Source organism: Cnephaeus nilssonii (genome assembly GCF_951640355.1).
Source record: "Cnephaeus nilssonii genome assembly, chromosome: 4".
Taxonomy (NCBI): Eukaryota; Metazoa; Chordata; class Mammalia; order Chiroptera; family Vespertilionidae; genus Cnephaeus; species Cnephaeus nilssonii.
Window position 1 is genome coordinate 69076814 of NC_137075.1, and position 15405 is coordinate 69092218.

Sequence of the window (15405 nt, forward strand, 5' to 3'; positions counted from 1 at the left end):
TCCAGGTATCATAATGTAGTCTAAGTTCCCGGCACCTGCCCCCTATAACAGTGTGCCCACTATTCTTTCCACCTATACACAGAGCTGGGTCAATGGTGACACTGGAATCAAGCCACAGGAATGAAACAGAATCCATTCCACAATGCTGTGGGGGGACTGGTGTTGGAGTGTGTCTAAGGAATATTAGAAAGTATGTTCCTGACAGTCTTTTTCCTGCTAAAGATTAAATCTCATAATTACATCTGATATTATAGTTATATGATGCATTACAGATTTTTGTGAGCAGACTTAGAAACATTAACTTCACTAAAATTAAATAATTTAGAACAATCTGTTTCTAAGTCAAGTTCTGGAAGTATATGCAAACAGTATTTTTGTAAGTTACTTCTAGGGACAGAATTAAAAATTTCAGTAAGTTAAAAAATGGTCAATTGTTAAATAGGAGGAAGAAAGGCTACTTTTTTTCCTAAAACCTATTTTTTTTATAAGTAATTGATTCTCCATCATCTAATTCATAGACAACAGCTCACCCTTTATTGATAGAACAAGAATAACCATTTCTATACTCTTTAGGGATAAAAATTTAGGAGCAACTAAAAAGCAATAGGTTTCCTGACTTTTTAAGTTTTTAAGCAAATAAGTATTTGCTCTCTTTTCTAGGAGAGTTCTGAGCTATCTGAAGATTTAAAAAAAAAAAAAAGTTGCTAGTTTCCCAAAATTTTATAGCTAACTCATAGAATCGGATATGAAAAGGACTATAATCTTTAGGAGTCTTCCCTTTTACAAGAAGCAAGGAATTCCATTTAAGTATTATCCTTTTCCCCCCAAAAGAGAAGCTTTTTATTTTTTCTAACAATGACTATAAATTAGAAAGAGTAACCCTATTCAATCTTACCAACTCTCCCAAATAACAAAAGTTAACAGTTGGGCACATATTCTTCCAGACTTAAGGAGAATAAAAATACACACACCTATTATATTTGACTTGGGATCAGCCTAAGAACAAAGGCTATACACAAGTAGTGGGTCAAGTGTTATTCAAGAGTGAAAGAAGAAGGGATTAAACAAAAACCAATTAACAAAAAATCTTCAAACACAGACAACAGCATGGTCATTACCACAGGGAAAGGGGGTGGGGGGAGGTAGAAGAGTGTACAGGGAGGATAAATGGTGATGGAAGACTTCATCTGACTTGGAGTGGTGAACACACAACATAAAGTTGCTGTATTATAGAATTGTGCCTCTGAAACCTATATAATTTTATTAACCAATGTCACCCCAATTAAGTTCATTAAAAAAAAAAGAGGAAAAGGGAAGAAAAGTCCATCTGCTGTCACATTCTTAATTCCATTTTTATACTATAGAGATATTATCAGATAAAAAAGCTGAGAACCAAACCATGCTAAACTTCTCTGGATACCTAATTTCAAATGTGTCCCTAATTTCAAGTAAACTAAAACCAAACTTTAGATAAGCATTGTATATACCTTGCAGAATCTACACTAATAAAAGAGAAAGGTGCAAATTGACTGTACCTTCGAGATGCCCACCAGCCAATCAAGAGTGAGTATACAAATTAATCCAACAAAGATGGCGGGTTAATTTGCATATAGAGGCGCCAAGCAGCTGGGGGCAGGATGCTTGCGTTGTCACCATGGTGACAATGCAGGTGTTCCGCACCGCCCCAGCCGCTCCAGGCCTCTGGGCAGCATGGGAAGGCAGGAAGGCGGAAAGGTGGCTCCGGCCAGAGCGAAGGCAGTGCTGGCAGCCAGGGGAAGGAAGGCCCATTCTTGCACGAATCTTTGTGCATCAGGCCTCTAGTAATATCTATAATTAAAATTTCTTTTAAAATTACATTAAATTTGCCCTGGCCAGTGGTTGGAGCGTCAGCCTGAGCACTGAAAGGTCGCATGTATCTTGATTGCAGGTTCATTCCTGGCCCCGGTTAGGGTACATGCTGGAAACAGCCAGTTGATGTGTCTCACATTGATATGTCTCCCTCCCTCCTCCCTCCTCCCTCCTCCCTCCTCCCTCCTCCCTCCTCCCTCCTCCCCCTTCCTCTCCTCTTCTCTTCTCTCTCTCTCTCTCTCTCTCTCTCTCTCTCTCTCTCTCTCTCTCCCCCCATCCTTCCTCCTTTCCCCTCTCCTTCCCCCTCTTTCTCAGAATAGAGGGGATGTAAGGGAATGTGTATGTTGGCCAAAAATTAATAATTCATAGTAAATGACCAATAACTATGATAATATTAAACTTGCCTAAATGAGCATCATCACCTACATTATAAAGGCCAGAGACCATCATGACCTAAATGAACAGACGGACAACAGGTATACCAGGAAGTGCATGGAGCACTTCTCGGTCCCTCCCCCGTGGCCCACAGGCTCCTATCATAGCAAGGCTGGCAGCGTGTGCGGGTGGGGGAGGGCGGGGCGAGGAGGGCATAGAGAGGTCGTTAGGCCTCTGGCCTGGGGCCGGGCCAGAGGCCTAACGACCTCACCATTGCCACGGCAGATGCAGATCAGGCCCAGAGAGAGGGCCGGAGAGAGGGGCAGGGCCTGATCTGCACCTGCCATGGCGGCTGTGGATCAAGCCCAGAGATAAGCCCAGAGACGCTGACTGGCATAGAAACCGACCAATCAGAACCTAATTTGGGTGAAATGCAAAGGCAGAACCTAAGGTGGGGGCATAGGAGGGGTTTTAAGGGCAATAGCTGTTTGGTGTAATGTGTAAGAAAGCGGTTCAATTTTTTAATGAGCGGTTTGGCAGTATAGTACATATGGCTGGCTATCAAATACAGGGATTATGTATTTTTGTCTGCCAAGAGCATCTCCTCCTGCTGAAAAAGGCTCCTCCCCTCCCCATTTAAGCAATCCTATCCTATATAATCTATCTATACTAATAAAAGGGTAATATGCTAATTAGACCGGGTTGACCGGCCATCTTCTGGACATCCGACTTCCTTCTGGACAAAGCCATGGTGGTGGTGGCCAAGGCAGAAGAGCTTAGGGTCAATCAGGCCAGCAGGGGAGGGCAGTTGGGGGCGAGATCAGGCCTGCAGGAGAGGGCCATTGGGGGCGAGATCAGGCCTTCAGGGGAGGGCAGTTGGGGGCGACCAGGCCGGCAGGGGAGGGCTGTTGGGGGCGACCAGGCCAGCAGGGGAGGGCTGTTGGGGGCGAACTGGCTGGTAGGGGAGGGCAGTTGGGGGCGACCAGGTTGGCAGGGAAGAGCAGTTGGTGGAGATCAGACTGGCAGGGGAGGGCAGTTAGGGGCGATCAGGCTGGCAGAGGAGAGCAGTTAGAGGTGATCAGGCAGTCAAGCAGAGGTGATTAGGGGCAATCAGGCAGGCAGGCAGGCAGATGAGCGATTAGGAGCCAGCGGTCCCAGATTGCGAGAGGGATATCCAACTGCCGGCAGTCGGACATCCCCCAAGGGATCCCCAATTAGAGAAGGTGCAGGATGAGCTGAGGGAACCATTGGTGCACGAATTTTGTGCACCGGGCCTCTATTCTATATATATAAAAAGCCAGTGACCGGAACACCATAATGACCAGAATGACCGGTCGCTATGATGCCCACTGTGGCCAGCAAACTGGCCCAATCAGGGGGGGGGGGGTGGGAGTGGAGGGGGCAGGTGGCCAACCTCCCAAGGCCCCTCCCCCTGGCCGGCCCACCCCTGATCAGGCCTCTCCCACCCTGATCGAGGGTAGGGCAGCCGGCCAACACCCCCGCTGCCCTTCCCCTCAGCCCACCCCACCCCAATTCACAGCCCCTCCCTTGGCTGGCCCCACCCCCGATGGGCCCCCACCACCCCGATTGCCCTGCAGTCCCTCCCCCTGGCAGGCCCCACCCCTGATTGCACCCCTCCACCCCAATAGGGGGCGGGGCTTGCTGGCCAACCTCCTACAGCCCTTCCCCCCGCCCGGCCCCACCCCTGATCAGCCCCCTCACCCTGATCAGGGGCAGGGCAGGCCGGCCAACCACCTGCGGCCCCTCTCCCCAGCCAGCCCCGCCAATGATGGGCCCCCACCACCCCGATTGGCCCGCAGCCCATACCCCCAATCAGCTCCACCCCCGATCGGCCTCCCCACTCCGATCAGGGGCAGGGCTGGCCAGCCGGCCAACCACCCATGGCCCCTCCACCAGCCGCTGACCCCCGATCAGCCCCCCCCACCCATTTGGGGCGGGCCAGCCAGCCCATCGCCCACAGCCCCTCTCCATGGCTGGCCCCGCCCCAATCAGCCTCCCACCCCAATCAGGGGTAGGGCCCACCAGCCAATCACCCTCGGCCCCTGCCCCTAGCCTGCCCAGCCCTGATTGGGCCTCGATTGGAGCAGGCCGGCCAGACCTCACCCGTGCATGAATTCGTGCACTGGGCCTCTAGTAGTCAAATAATTATAAGGTATATACTTTAGGTAATGTACCAACTGTTCAAATTAAAAGCCTAAAAAGAAGCTAATAAGAACAAATGGCTCTAAGCAAGAAAAAATCATTAAAGGCATATTCACACACACACACACACACACAATGGGCTAATAAATATATAGCAGGATGGTAAAAATTTAGACCCCTTGAAAATTTTATTTCAATAGAAGAAAGAATTACTATTTAAAAAAGCATATATATAAAAGGTTTTATATTCCTTTTATTTGAATATCAAAGATTTAATTTTTTTATTCCAAATTCATTGTCTAATCATCTTAAACTCTTTAAAACTCTTCTTTGGGCTATTTTATGCTGATAACTTTTGCTGATAAAAGGGAAATAAGAGTAAGACTACAAAAACTAGTAACTGAATGTTACCTTATATAGTTGTTAACCTTTTGCACTCAGATGTCGAGTGTGACTCGACACAGTTAGCATTAGAATAAAGGAATCGAGAAAAAAGCAAGCGAGTGCAAAGGGTTAAAAGTACATGAAATAATTATTATGTGTAAAATGCCTGCCAAAGTTCCAGGAATTTAATAGCTGCTAAGCAAATGCAATCTATTCTATATATATAAAAGCCTAGCAACTGTCTGACTGTTCGACCGGTAGCTGTGATGTGCAATGACCACCAGGGGGCAGACGCTCCGAATGGTAGCTATGACATGCACTGACCACCAGGGGGCAGACATTCAACACAGGAGCTGCCAAGCTGCGGTGACTTGGCAGCGGCGGTTCTCGGGTGACACACCCAGAACCAGAGAGAAGGGAACCCTATTCCGGGGTCGGGGGATGTCGGAGAGCCGGTTTGGGCCCGATCCCCGCAGGCCAGGTCGAGGGACCCCACCTGTGCATAAATCTGTGCACTGGGCCTCTAGTTGTTAAATAAGAAAGTACCAATGACAAAAGTTAATAATCTTTGAAGTTAAGAGATAAAGGTTCGAAATCTACCACTTAATAGTTGTGTGATCTGAGCAGCGATAAAACCTCCGTTTTTTTTCATTTGTGAAATGGGTTTAGGGAAGATTTTATGAGATAACATGTCTAAAAGTTTGGCACAGTAAAGTACATAGCAAGAACTGGATAATCAATAACTATTTACTTCCAAACACTTTGTATATAACACTGTTACTAATCTTAATAATGTTGGTATCTACTTCTGTTTTCCCAGAAAAGTTCTTTGAGGCCAAGATTTCATTCATTCATTCATGATTACATTGCAAGAACAGTGCCTAGAATGGCACCCAAAAGATATCATTAATGAGCTTGGCAAACTCATAGCCATCTTGAAAAACTAGCACATCTATGGTCTTCCACTCATCCCTCAACAAAGATTTGTGCTGTAAATTCACTTACTTCACAGGGGCTCGAGCATAAACCTGAAGCCAGTCAGGAATTTCTGCGGTATGATATGGATTTGCAGGTACCAGAAGGGACTGATTTCTTTCAGTTTGCTGTGCCTGGTATGTGACAGGAGGAGGTTGATCATACCGAGGTACACTAAGAAGAAAGAATTGACATTCATTAAGATAAAGGCCCTAAATTTAAACAATTATAAAAACAACTAATATTTAAGCGTTGTTTTTTTAATGTTTTTATTGATTTCAGAGAGAGGAAGGGAGAGGGAGAGAGAGATAGAAACATCAATGATGAGAGCGAATTGGATGCCTCCTGCATACTCCCTCCTACTGGGGATCGAGCCTGCAACCATGACCTCCTGATTCATGAGCCGATGCTCAACCACTGAGCCACACCAAACAGGCTTTAAGACTATTTTAATGAGCTTCCTGCCCAAACTCAGTTCCTTCTACCACCTAAAAAACCATAAAGTTTACAAAGCATTTTCATAATTAATGTGCTTTTCTCAGCAACTCTGTAGACAATTATTTTTTATCATACTATAGGGGAAAATCCACCTTCTCTTAGCAACTAGTAGGTCACTGACAATGGATAGAAACTCAGCTAAATCTTTACATATTTTTAAGAAATTTCTTCCGGCTTGTATTCAGTCTTTTCAAGGTTGACTTCAAAGGCTATAAAAATTAAGAGTCTAGTTGTAACCTTTATACAGAGGCTTAAAACTAGAATCATAAATTCCAGTAATTACTAGTAATTAGCTGTAAATTTATGTTGGAAAGGTTGATAGTTTCTCTCAAAATGATAATGGACTTTCTTCATCATTTAGGCTGAAAAGGCTTGGAATATGTAGTACAGTAGGAATGCTTGAAATATTCACATTAACTGTAATGTTTCCTTTCTATTTTTGCCACCTTAAGAGAGTATATGGGAGTTAGATAGAACCTATTTTAAATCAGAATTAAAACACACACACATACAAGAAACAACCACTATGCTTTTATTAATTCTAATGGCCTCTATATGTTGGGGGCAGGGAAAGAATAGCAACACAGGAAGAAGACTGTTACAAAGAAAAATGCTAAGAAGAGCATTGAACCAAAGAGTGAGTTCTGGGAGGTCAAAATGATCTATTCCAGTCTTGGAGACAAAACTGGAAGGGCCTGCCTCCCAAAATTAGGATTTAAGTGTAGCCTGGCCACTGTGCCTCAGTGTTTGAGGGTCAACCCATGAGCCAAGAGGTCACCAGTTCAATTCCCAGTCAGGGCACATGCCCGGACTGTGGGCTATCCCCAGCAGGAGGCAGATCAGTGTTCCTATCTCTTTATCTCTCTCCCTTCCTCTCTTTCTAAAATCAATAAAAGCATATTTAAAAAAAGATTTACATGTATATCAGAAAAGGTCATTGCAATACTAAACTGGGGTTAAAATAAGTGTTAGATTTAGATTGTGTTTAACAATGTAAAAAATCAATGTGCAAATGGCACTGAATCTTATCTTCAATTCTTCTTTCATAACTCGGTGCAACAACTGGAAGATGGAGAAAAACTAAGGCTTTGACGTCAGCTATGTCTAGGGGGTTTGGCCATTTAGAAATTGTATGAATGAAAGCAAAACTGCTTTACTTCTCTTAGCTTCAGCCTCCTTATTTATAAAATGAAATAAATCCATATCAAAGATGACTGTTTTCAGGATTAAGTGACCTAATATAAGAGTTCTGTATAAGGATTAGCATAATATAGACAATCAAATAGCTATTAATACTACCTACCTTTGTAAGCTTAATGAAGGTGTTTATTCTCTCCCGTTTAATGTCTACAGAGTTGCTGAGAAAAGCATATTAATTATGAAAATGCTTTGTAAACTATAAAAATTCTGTAATAATGTAAGTTTAATTATGAACAGAAAGTTCAATATACTCGCAAATCTAGTTATCTGATCACAAAGTCCTATGTTACCTGGTAAAAATGTAACCATATTTTTTTCCCATCACTTATTCAACAAATAGCTGCTACATTCCACTTTGTGCCCATCTCTGAGTTGGGTCCTGGGGCAAAGTAGGAATAAGTGGGACTCATCCCTGCCCTAGGGTGGGTGGCTCTGAAATACTCCTATGTGATAGGCCTGAAAATGGAGGCCAGGGAGGCATAAGCTTGTTTGAGATGGTACAGAGAGTAGGCAAAGGGGGCCAGAGCCCAACACAGGCAGAGCATTTGGTTTGGTTCTTCTGAAGAGATGACAACTTCAGTTGTTCAATAAACAATGACAGAGTGCTACTAAGTGGAAAAACTGCTGTTCAAATATGAATTAATAAATCTAAATATGTATGCAAAATGATTAATACAATACAATGATAAAGCTTAGTTTTCTAGGTGATATTAAAATGTATTTTTAGGAATTGAATGATTCTAAAAAATGCAAATGTTTGCTATAACTGAAGATCTGTATTACGCTAACTATTAAACAACATCTATTAACATGCTAATGATATTCTACATATTTTGAATGTTATGGTTCAGTTCTTGAACGTTCAAATGTAGTTAATCGGGCCCTGGCCAGTGTGGCTCAGTAGGTTGGAGTGTCATCCTAGACACCAAAAGGTGGTGGGTTCGATTCCCAGTCAGGGCACATATCCAGGTTGTGGGTTCGATTCTCCCACCGATCAATGTTTCTCTCTCCCTCCCTTCTTCTAAGGTCATTTTTTTTTTAATGTAGTTAATCAGGAATATTTGTAAATTCACTACTAAACTAATACTAGTTTTTTTTTATGTACTTTGAAATCCAGTTTGTATTTTATATTTAAAGCATATCTCAATTTGGATTAATCACATTTCAATGCTCAATAGCCATATGTGACAACACCATATGTGGCTACAGTAGTAAGAGGGCTAGAAATCTGGTAATAAGCAAGATAGACAATGTTTTATGCACTTCCAATTTTCACTTTCCTGCCAGGTAAGAGTAAAAAACACAACATAACATGTCTGAAATCGAATAAAAACAGCAAGATGTTACAATCCAAAAGTATACTTTGAAACATTAGGAGGTAGTTCTGTATTATTTATAGGAATTTAAATGTTAAGAGACAGATGTTTTATTTACTTCAATTTCTGGGTATCTACAGCAAAAACATTCTAATATATTAAAGCAGAATCTGATCATAAGAATACTGATCCTGTTTTGACGTTCTTTAATGAGAAAAGCTTTTTTAAATTATAAAGTCATTCATTACTTAAAAAAAATGTACAGAGAAAGGTATCATCCTATATAATAAAAGGGTAATATGCAAATAGACCGATCAGCAGAACCGAACAACCAATCAAAGCATAATATGCTAATGATATGCTAAGGCTGCTCAACCACTCGCTATGACGTGCACTGACCACCAGGGGGCAGACAGTCAACTGGTCAACCAGTCACTATGACGTGCACCGACCACCAGTGGGCAGATTGCTCCAACCGGTAGGTTAGCTTGCTGCTGGGGTCTGGCCAATGGCTGATCGGGACTGAGGGAGATGGGTCAGACATGCCCTGGATTCCTTCTTCAGTCCCTCCCCAGCCCGATCATGCACCAGTGGGGTCCCTCAGCCTGGCCTGCGCCCTCTCGCAATCTGGGACCCCTTGGGGGATGTCAGAAAGCCAATTTCAGCCTGATCCCGCAGGCCACTCCCTTTGAGAGGGCTCCAGACACAGGGCTCATGGCTGGTGAGCACTGCTGCAGCAGCGCAAGCCTCTCAGGATCGGGACTGGATTGGGCACGAGCCCAAGGCAGGCACAGTGGGGCCAGGATGAGCGGGAGCGGCAGGTAGGAGCTGCAGGTGGCATTGGACTGCAGGTTTCGGCCCAATCCCTGCAGGCCACCCAGAGGGACTCCACCTGTGCACGAATTTGTGCACCGGGCCTCTGGTCCTATATAATAAAAGGCTAATATGCAAATTGTCCCCTCGACTGGGAGTTCAACTGGGAGTTCGATAAGGGGGCGGGGCTGGCCTGCCAACCTCCTGCGTCCTCTCCCCCTAGCCGACCCAGCCCGATCAGTCCCAATCAGGGTGGGCCAGCAGGACCCCACCCGTGCACAAATTCGTGCACTGGGCCTCTAGTAAACTTTGAAAACAAAAGCTTTCAAACATCAAACTTCAGGATACCGTTCTCTTTGATGAAAATATGATCTCAATATCCAACATTAGACAATCTCAAAACAAAAAGTTGAAAATAAAGTCAATACCTAGGAGCACAGGGATGCCTATACTGAGCCTTCTTATTTGTGTGATCCACATAATAGGTTCCAAATTCTGATGACTCAACTCGCTCCCATCCTGGAGGAAGTCCTTCTCGCTCAAGAGGATGGCTCCAATGAGTTGTATTTGTGTTGTGATCTATATAATATTTTCTCCCTCTCATTGTCCAGTCCACAGACCAACCAGGAGGAAGGGGTAAATCTTCAGAACTATGGTTAGTTAAATTTCCTAAAGATGTAGCAGCAACTCTCCCAATACCTGAGAAGAAAGAGAAAAAGAGAAGAAATAGGACAATTATTCAAAGCTAAAAGATGCTATTTGATGAATGTAGGTAAAATTCTGTTAAAATGCATGATGTTATCATTATAAATAAAATTCTTCATAAAACTAGCCAGTATTACTATTATTTAATTACAAAACCAGGGAGAAGTAGTCTTCTTTGAAATTGGGTATTTTTAGTTGATGCTTCCATCACCAGGCCATACAAACTTTAAACTCCTAACAAAGCTACTTAAGTAGGTATACTGCTAAAGGAAAAGTGAAGAAAAGAAAATTTCACCTCATTCAAGATTTTAGATTTGACATTTCATCTAAAACAGTAAAATGAACTTTTAAAACTATTCCCAGTTTATAATTTTTAAACAATAATCTGGCTGTGCCCCAGAACTACTAAGTAAGTTTATCAATGTAGCAGGATATAAGGTCAACCTACAAAAATCAATAAGTATCTATATACTAACAATAATTGGAAACATTTAAATACTTACACCATTTATAATAGCTCTAAAAAATCAAACATTTACATATTAACCAAGCAAAACACGTACAGGATCTGTATGCTGAAAACTACAAACACTGATGAAAAAGTGAAAGCGTTACTACCACATTAATGGATTGGAAGACTCAAAATAGTTAAGGTGTCAATTTTTCTTGAAATGATCGTTAGGTTTAAGGTAATTACAATCAAATTCTAGCAGGAGTTTTTGTAGATTTAGACAAATATAGACAAGCAGACTCTAAAACAGTGATGGGCAGCCTTTTGAGCTTGGTGTGTCAAACTTCGCCAAAAAACTGAGCATAACTCGGGTAGTGTGTCACTTTGAGGAAAAAACTAACTCCAAGACTCTAGTCGCAAATGTTTCATTTTCAGCATGCGGCCACGTGTCATCAGAAATGGCTACGTGTGTCAGTGCTGACACACGTGTCATAGGTTCACCATCACTGCTCTAAAATGTACATAAAAAGGCAAAAAAACTGGAGAAACCAAAACAATTTTTAAAAGGAAGAATAAAGATGGAGGACTCATGGTATCTGATTTTAAGATTTACTATCTATAATAATAAAAGCATAATATGCTAATTAGACTGGACAGCCGAACGACCTTCCGGATGTCATTCCAGATGTCCTTCCAGATGAAGCCGTGGTGGCAGGGGCCAAGGCAGAGGTGGTTAGGGGCGATCAGGCAGGCAGGCGAGCAGTTAGGGGCAATCAGGCAGGCAGGCAAGTGGGTAGGGGCGATGAGATGAGGCAGGCAGAAGGATAGGGGTGATCAGGCAGGTAGGTGAGTGGTTAGAGGCGATGAGGCAGGCAGGCAGAGTGGTTAGGGGTGACCAGGCAGGCAGGTGAGCAGTTAGGGGTGATTAGGCAGGCAGGCAAGCGGTTAGGGGCATCAGGCAGGCAGGCAGAGTGGTTAGGGGTGATCAGGCAGGCAGATGAGCAGTTAAGAGCCAGCGGTCCTGGATTGCGAGAGGGTGCAGGCTGGGCTGAGGGACCCCCTCCCCTGCACGAATTTCGTGCACTGGGCCTCTAGTAAAGATATAGTAATCAAAACAGTGTGGTATTATCAAAAAGACAACCAGATCAATGAAACAGAGAATCCAGAAAAACATCTACATATACATGGTCAATTAATTTTTGACAAAGGTGAAAAATTGAGGAAGAATAGCTTTATCAACAAATGATGTTGCAACAACTGGACATCCATATGCAAAAAAATTAATCACAACCTATACCACCTAATATAAAAATGAACTCAAGATGGATCATATATCTGATGTAAAACATACAACTATAAAGTTTTATAGAAAAAGTAGGATACATTTTTGAAACCTTTTGTTAGGCAAAGCCTTCTCAACTAAAAAAAAAAAAAAAAAAAAAAAAAAAATCCCTGAATTCATAAAGATACTAAAATACAAACTCACTGGTTACCTTTGGAAGTGGCCAGGGTACCAATTCACTATTCTGAAAAAACCAGTCAATAAAAGGAAAGATCTAGCATTTATCCTGTCTTGTATGAACAGCAGCCAAGTAATTGACACGGAAAAGTTCTTCACTATAGAATTCCAACTGATAGAGAAGAAATGATAGAATTGGAGTATCACCAATTTGTAACACCTAATGAAATATTGGATCTAGCGAATGATCATTAATAGCTGCCTAATTATCATTAGGTAAAAGGCTGAAGGATATCTTTATAATGGATGAATGGGGCTGACATCTAATCCCATGATCAATTTTAACATCAAAGAGAAATCAGTCATTATGTGTTTCTGGAACTGATGCAACAGAATGTATACAACACCACCTATAAAGTATTCTGGCAAAAAGGAAAACGCAAGAAAAAAAAATCACTCTCAGTACCATTTGGGAAGAAAAGGCTACATTCTTAAAGCAGATGGTGATTGTAGAACAGAACAAAGTTTTTTGATGAAACTGACCTTGGCTTCTGTCAATCTGCAACTGAAGGTTTATTTAATAAGCGTAGCTAATGCAATTTCAATACTTGAAGAGAAAATATTGAAACAGAAAAGAGATGTCAACAAACTAAACATACGCACATAAGTAATAACTTTGAAATCACATTGTATAAGCATGTAATGGCTCTATACTTTCTTATACTTCCATCATTAAATATGTATTTCTAGACACAACCAAGGATAGCAATCCCATATAATAAAAGCCCAGTGACCGAAAGGCGGAACCACCAAAACCACTGGTCAACCAGCCACTATGACGCACACTGACCCCAGGGGCAGGTGCTCAACGCAGGAGCTGCCCGCTGGTGGTCAGTGCGCTACCACAGTGGGAGCGCTGCTCAGCTGACCGGGATGAGCAGCTGCTCCCGCTGCGAACCCCAAGCCGACAGGCAGTGCTGCTGCCACCGCTGGCTTGCAGAGCTGATCCTGGAGGCTGGGGGGCAGGTTCGTGGCTGCTGCGGGACTGAGGCCTACTCCGCCGCCTCTCAGTGCTATTGTCCCTGAGCCCAGCCCTATTGTCCAGGTCCCCTGGAAGGTGAGTGCTCTGACTCCACTGAAGATGCTGGACCAGGGAGCAGCCTCTCAGAGGGCGGGTCCACAGCGGCCACGCCCCTCACCAGTGCACGATTCCTATGCACCGGGCCTCTAGTTTTGAAATAAAAAAATACACACACACACACACACACACACACACACACACACACACACACGAGGTGGGGCAAGAGTAGGTTGATAGTGGTTAATATGGAAAATAATACAATAATTAATAAATACTAACAAAAGAATAAACTATTTTGTATACTCATAATTATAAACCTACTTTTGCCACGTCTTACATATACATAAACACATACTCAATTCAATGTACTCAGAGTTATTTATAAGAACTGGCCTGACAGAGGTCCAGCTGGAAATGTACAAATTTATAAATACAACATTATTAAGAACAAAAACTATTATAGTAATTAAAAACTGTACAGGCTTACAGAGTATTAAAGTTTGTGACAATTTTATTCCTCTCCTTAGAAAATCCGAAGTTCTATATACTGAACTTGCCTAAATCCAGAAATATACTTTTGCATTTAAACATTATGTACCAAACACTAGATTTAAAACATGACAAACTTGAAATTCATAGTTAGAGGAAACACAAAGACCTCTCTGTAAAAATCCAATTTCCAGGAACTAAACCTTTCCAATTTGATAAGGAGCCACGAAGTCCACAAAGTTCCATATAGGTTCATCAGCTTTTTAAATGTCATGTTAGGAGAGATATCCACAAAAAGATTTTTTGGTTTCATGACACACTCCACCTGTACATTCTGAAAGTGCCATGTACACTAAATTTTTTCAAACTATTATTTGGGATAATTTCATAAAACCTATTGAGAGAGAGAGAGAGACCTGAGATCTAGCAACTGGAGCAGCATGACCAAGCCTTGTGGGGTGCGCCTGAGTGAGGAAGCCTGCAAACAGGTAGATGCATTCAGGTAAAATCTTTCCTAGGAGGCTGAGGAATTCCTCTACAGATTCTTGCCATAGAAGTTCATACACCTGAATCAGCTCTTGCAAGAAGACTTCCTCAACGTGGCTGGCCTGACCTCTCTCTGAGCCTCACTGGACATCCCTATTCCAGATCCCTGACCCAAAGATGATGAGATGGAAACATATAAGCAGGAGAAGAAAGAAGTCCCTAAGTGTGGCTTTCTCTCTGGGAATGAGAAGCTCCTGGCCTTGCTTGCCCTGGTTAAGCCAGAAATCTGGACTTTCAAAGAAAAATGTATTCTGGTGATCACATTCATCCAGCACCTGATCCCCAAGATTGAGGATGGAAATGACTTTGGGGTAGCAATCCAGAAGAAGGTGCTGAAGAGGGTGAATGCAGTCAAAACCAAAGTAGAAGCCTTCCAGACAACCATTTCCAAGTACTTCTCAGAACGTGGGGATGCTGTGGCCAAGGCCTCTAAGGGGACTCATGTAATGGATTACCAGGCCCTGGTGCACGAGCAAGATGAGGCAGCCTATGGGGAGCTCAGGGCCATGGTCCTGGACCTAACGGCCTTCTATGCTGAGCTTTATCATATCATTAGCAGCAACCTGGAGAAAAGTGTCAACCCAAAGGGTGAAGAGAAACCATCTATGTGCTGAGCCCCGGGCTAGAAGGGAAATAAATTACCAAAACTTTGTGTGGGGAAAAAAAGAAACAAACCTATTGAGAGATAAATGTACAATACAAAAAGATTGGAAACCACTGATCTAAAACATAAAGCATTACTAATAATAAATGTGTCTAGGAGACTAAAAAAAGAAAAAGGCTATAGCAAGCTTTAACACATCAGATCTCCACTCTAAGTTCAGCCAGAAAGTTGAAACTTTAGTAACAAACATGCCAAATCTGGAAAAAGGGCATGAACGCTAACAATTATGAGTGTCTGTTCTGTCCCTGGTCATTTCCATCTGTACTATTTCAAACTCAAAACAGCTCTGAGGTAGTAGATAGAATCACTACCAATTTACAGAGTTTGAGGAAACCAAGTTTCAAGTAAGTTATTTTACCGAAGGCCACACAGATGGTATAAGGTCAAATGACAATATTACTAACCATGTAATATTAGCAACAAAAGATCATTTGTAAT

At 42.6% G+C, this 15405-nt stretch overlaps 1 protein-coding gene and 1 pseudogene across 3 annotated transcripts in view; one reads left to right on the forward strand and one right to left on the reverse strand.

Moving 5' to 3' along the window:
• SAV1 (salvador family WW domain containing protein 1) overlaps nucleotides 1-15405 on the reverse strand; it is a 31522-nt gene that overhangs the window by 3767 nt on the left and 12350 nt on the right. For both annotated transcript variants that reach the window (XM_079768428.1, XM_079768427.1), the window contains exons 3-4: nucleotides 10001-10271; nucleotides 5776-5919 (exon numbers count right to left, since the gene is read on the reverse strand). In XM_079768428.1, coding sequence (XP_079624554.1) covers nucleotides 5776-5919; nucleotides 10001-10271 — 415 coding nt within the window. The remainder of the gene's footprint in view (nucleotides 1-5775; nucleotides 5920-10000; nucleotides 10272-15405) is intronic.
• LOC307097880 (proteasome activator complex subunit 2-like) lies at nucleotides 14198-15295 on the forward strand (annotated as a pseudogene). The gene has a single exon. The product of its transcript is annotated as a proteasome activator complex subunit 2-like (transcript).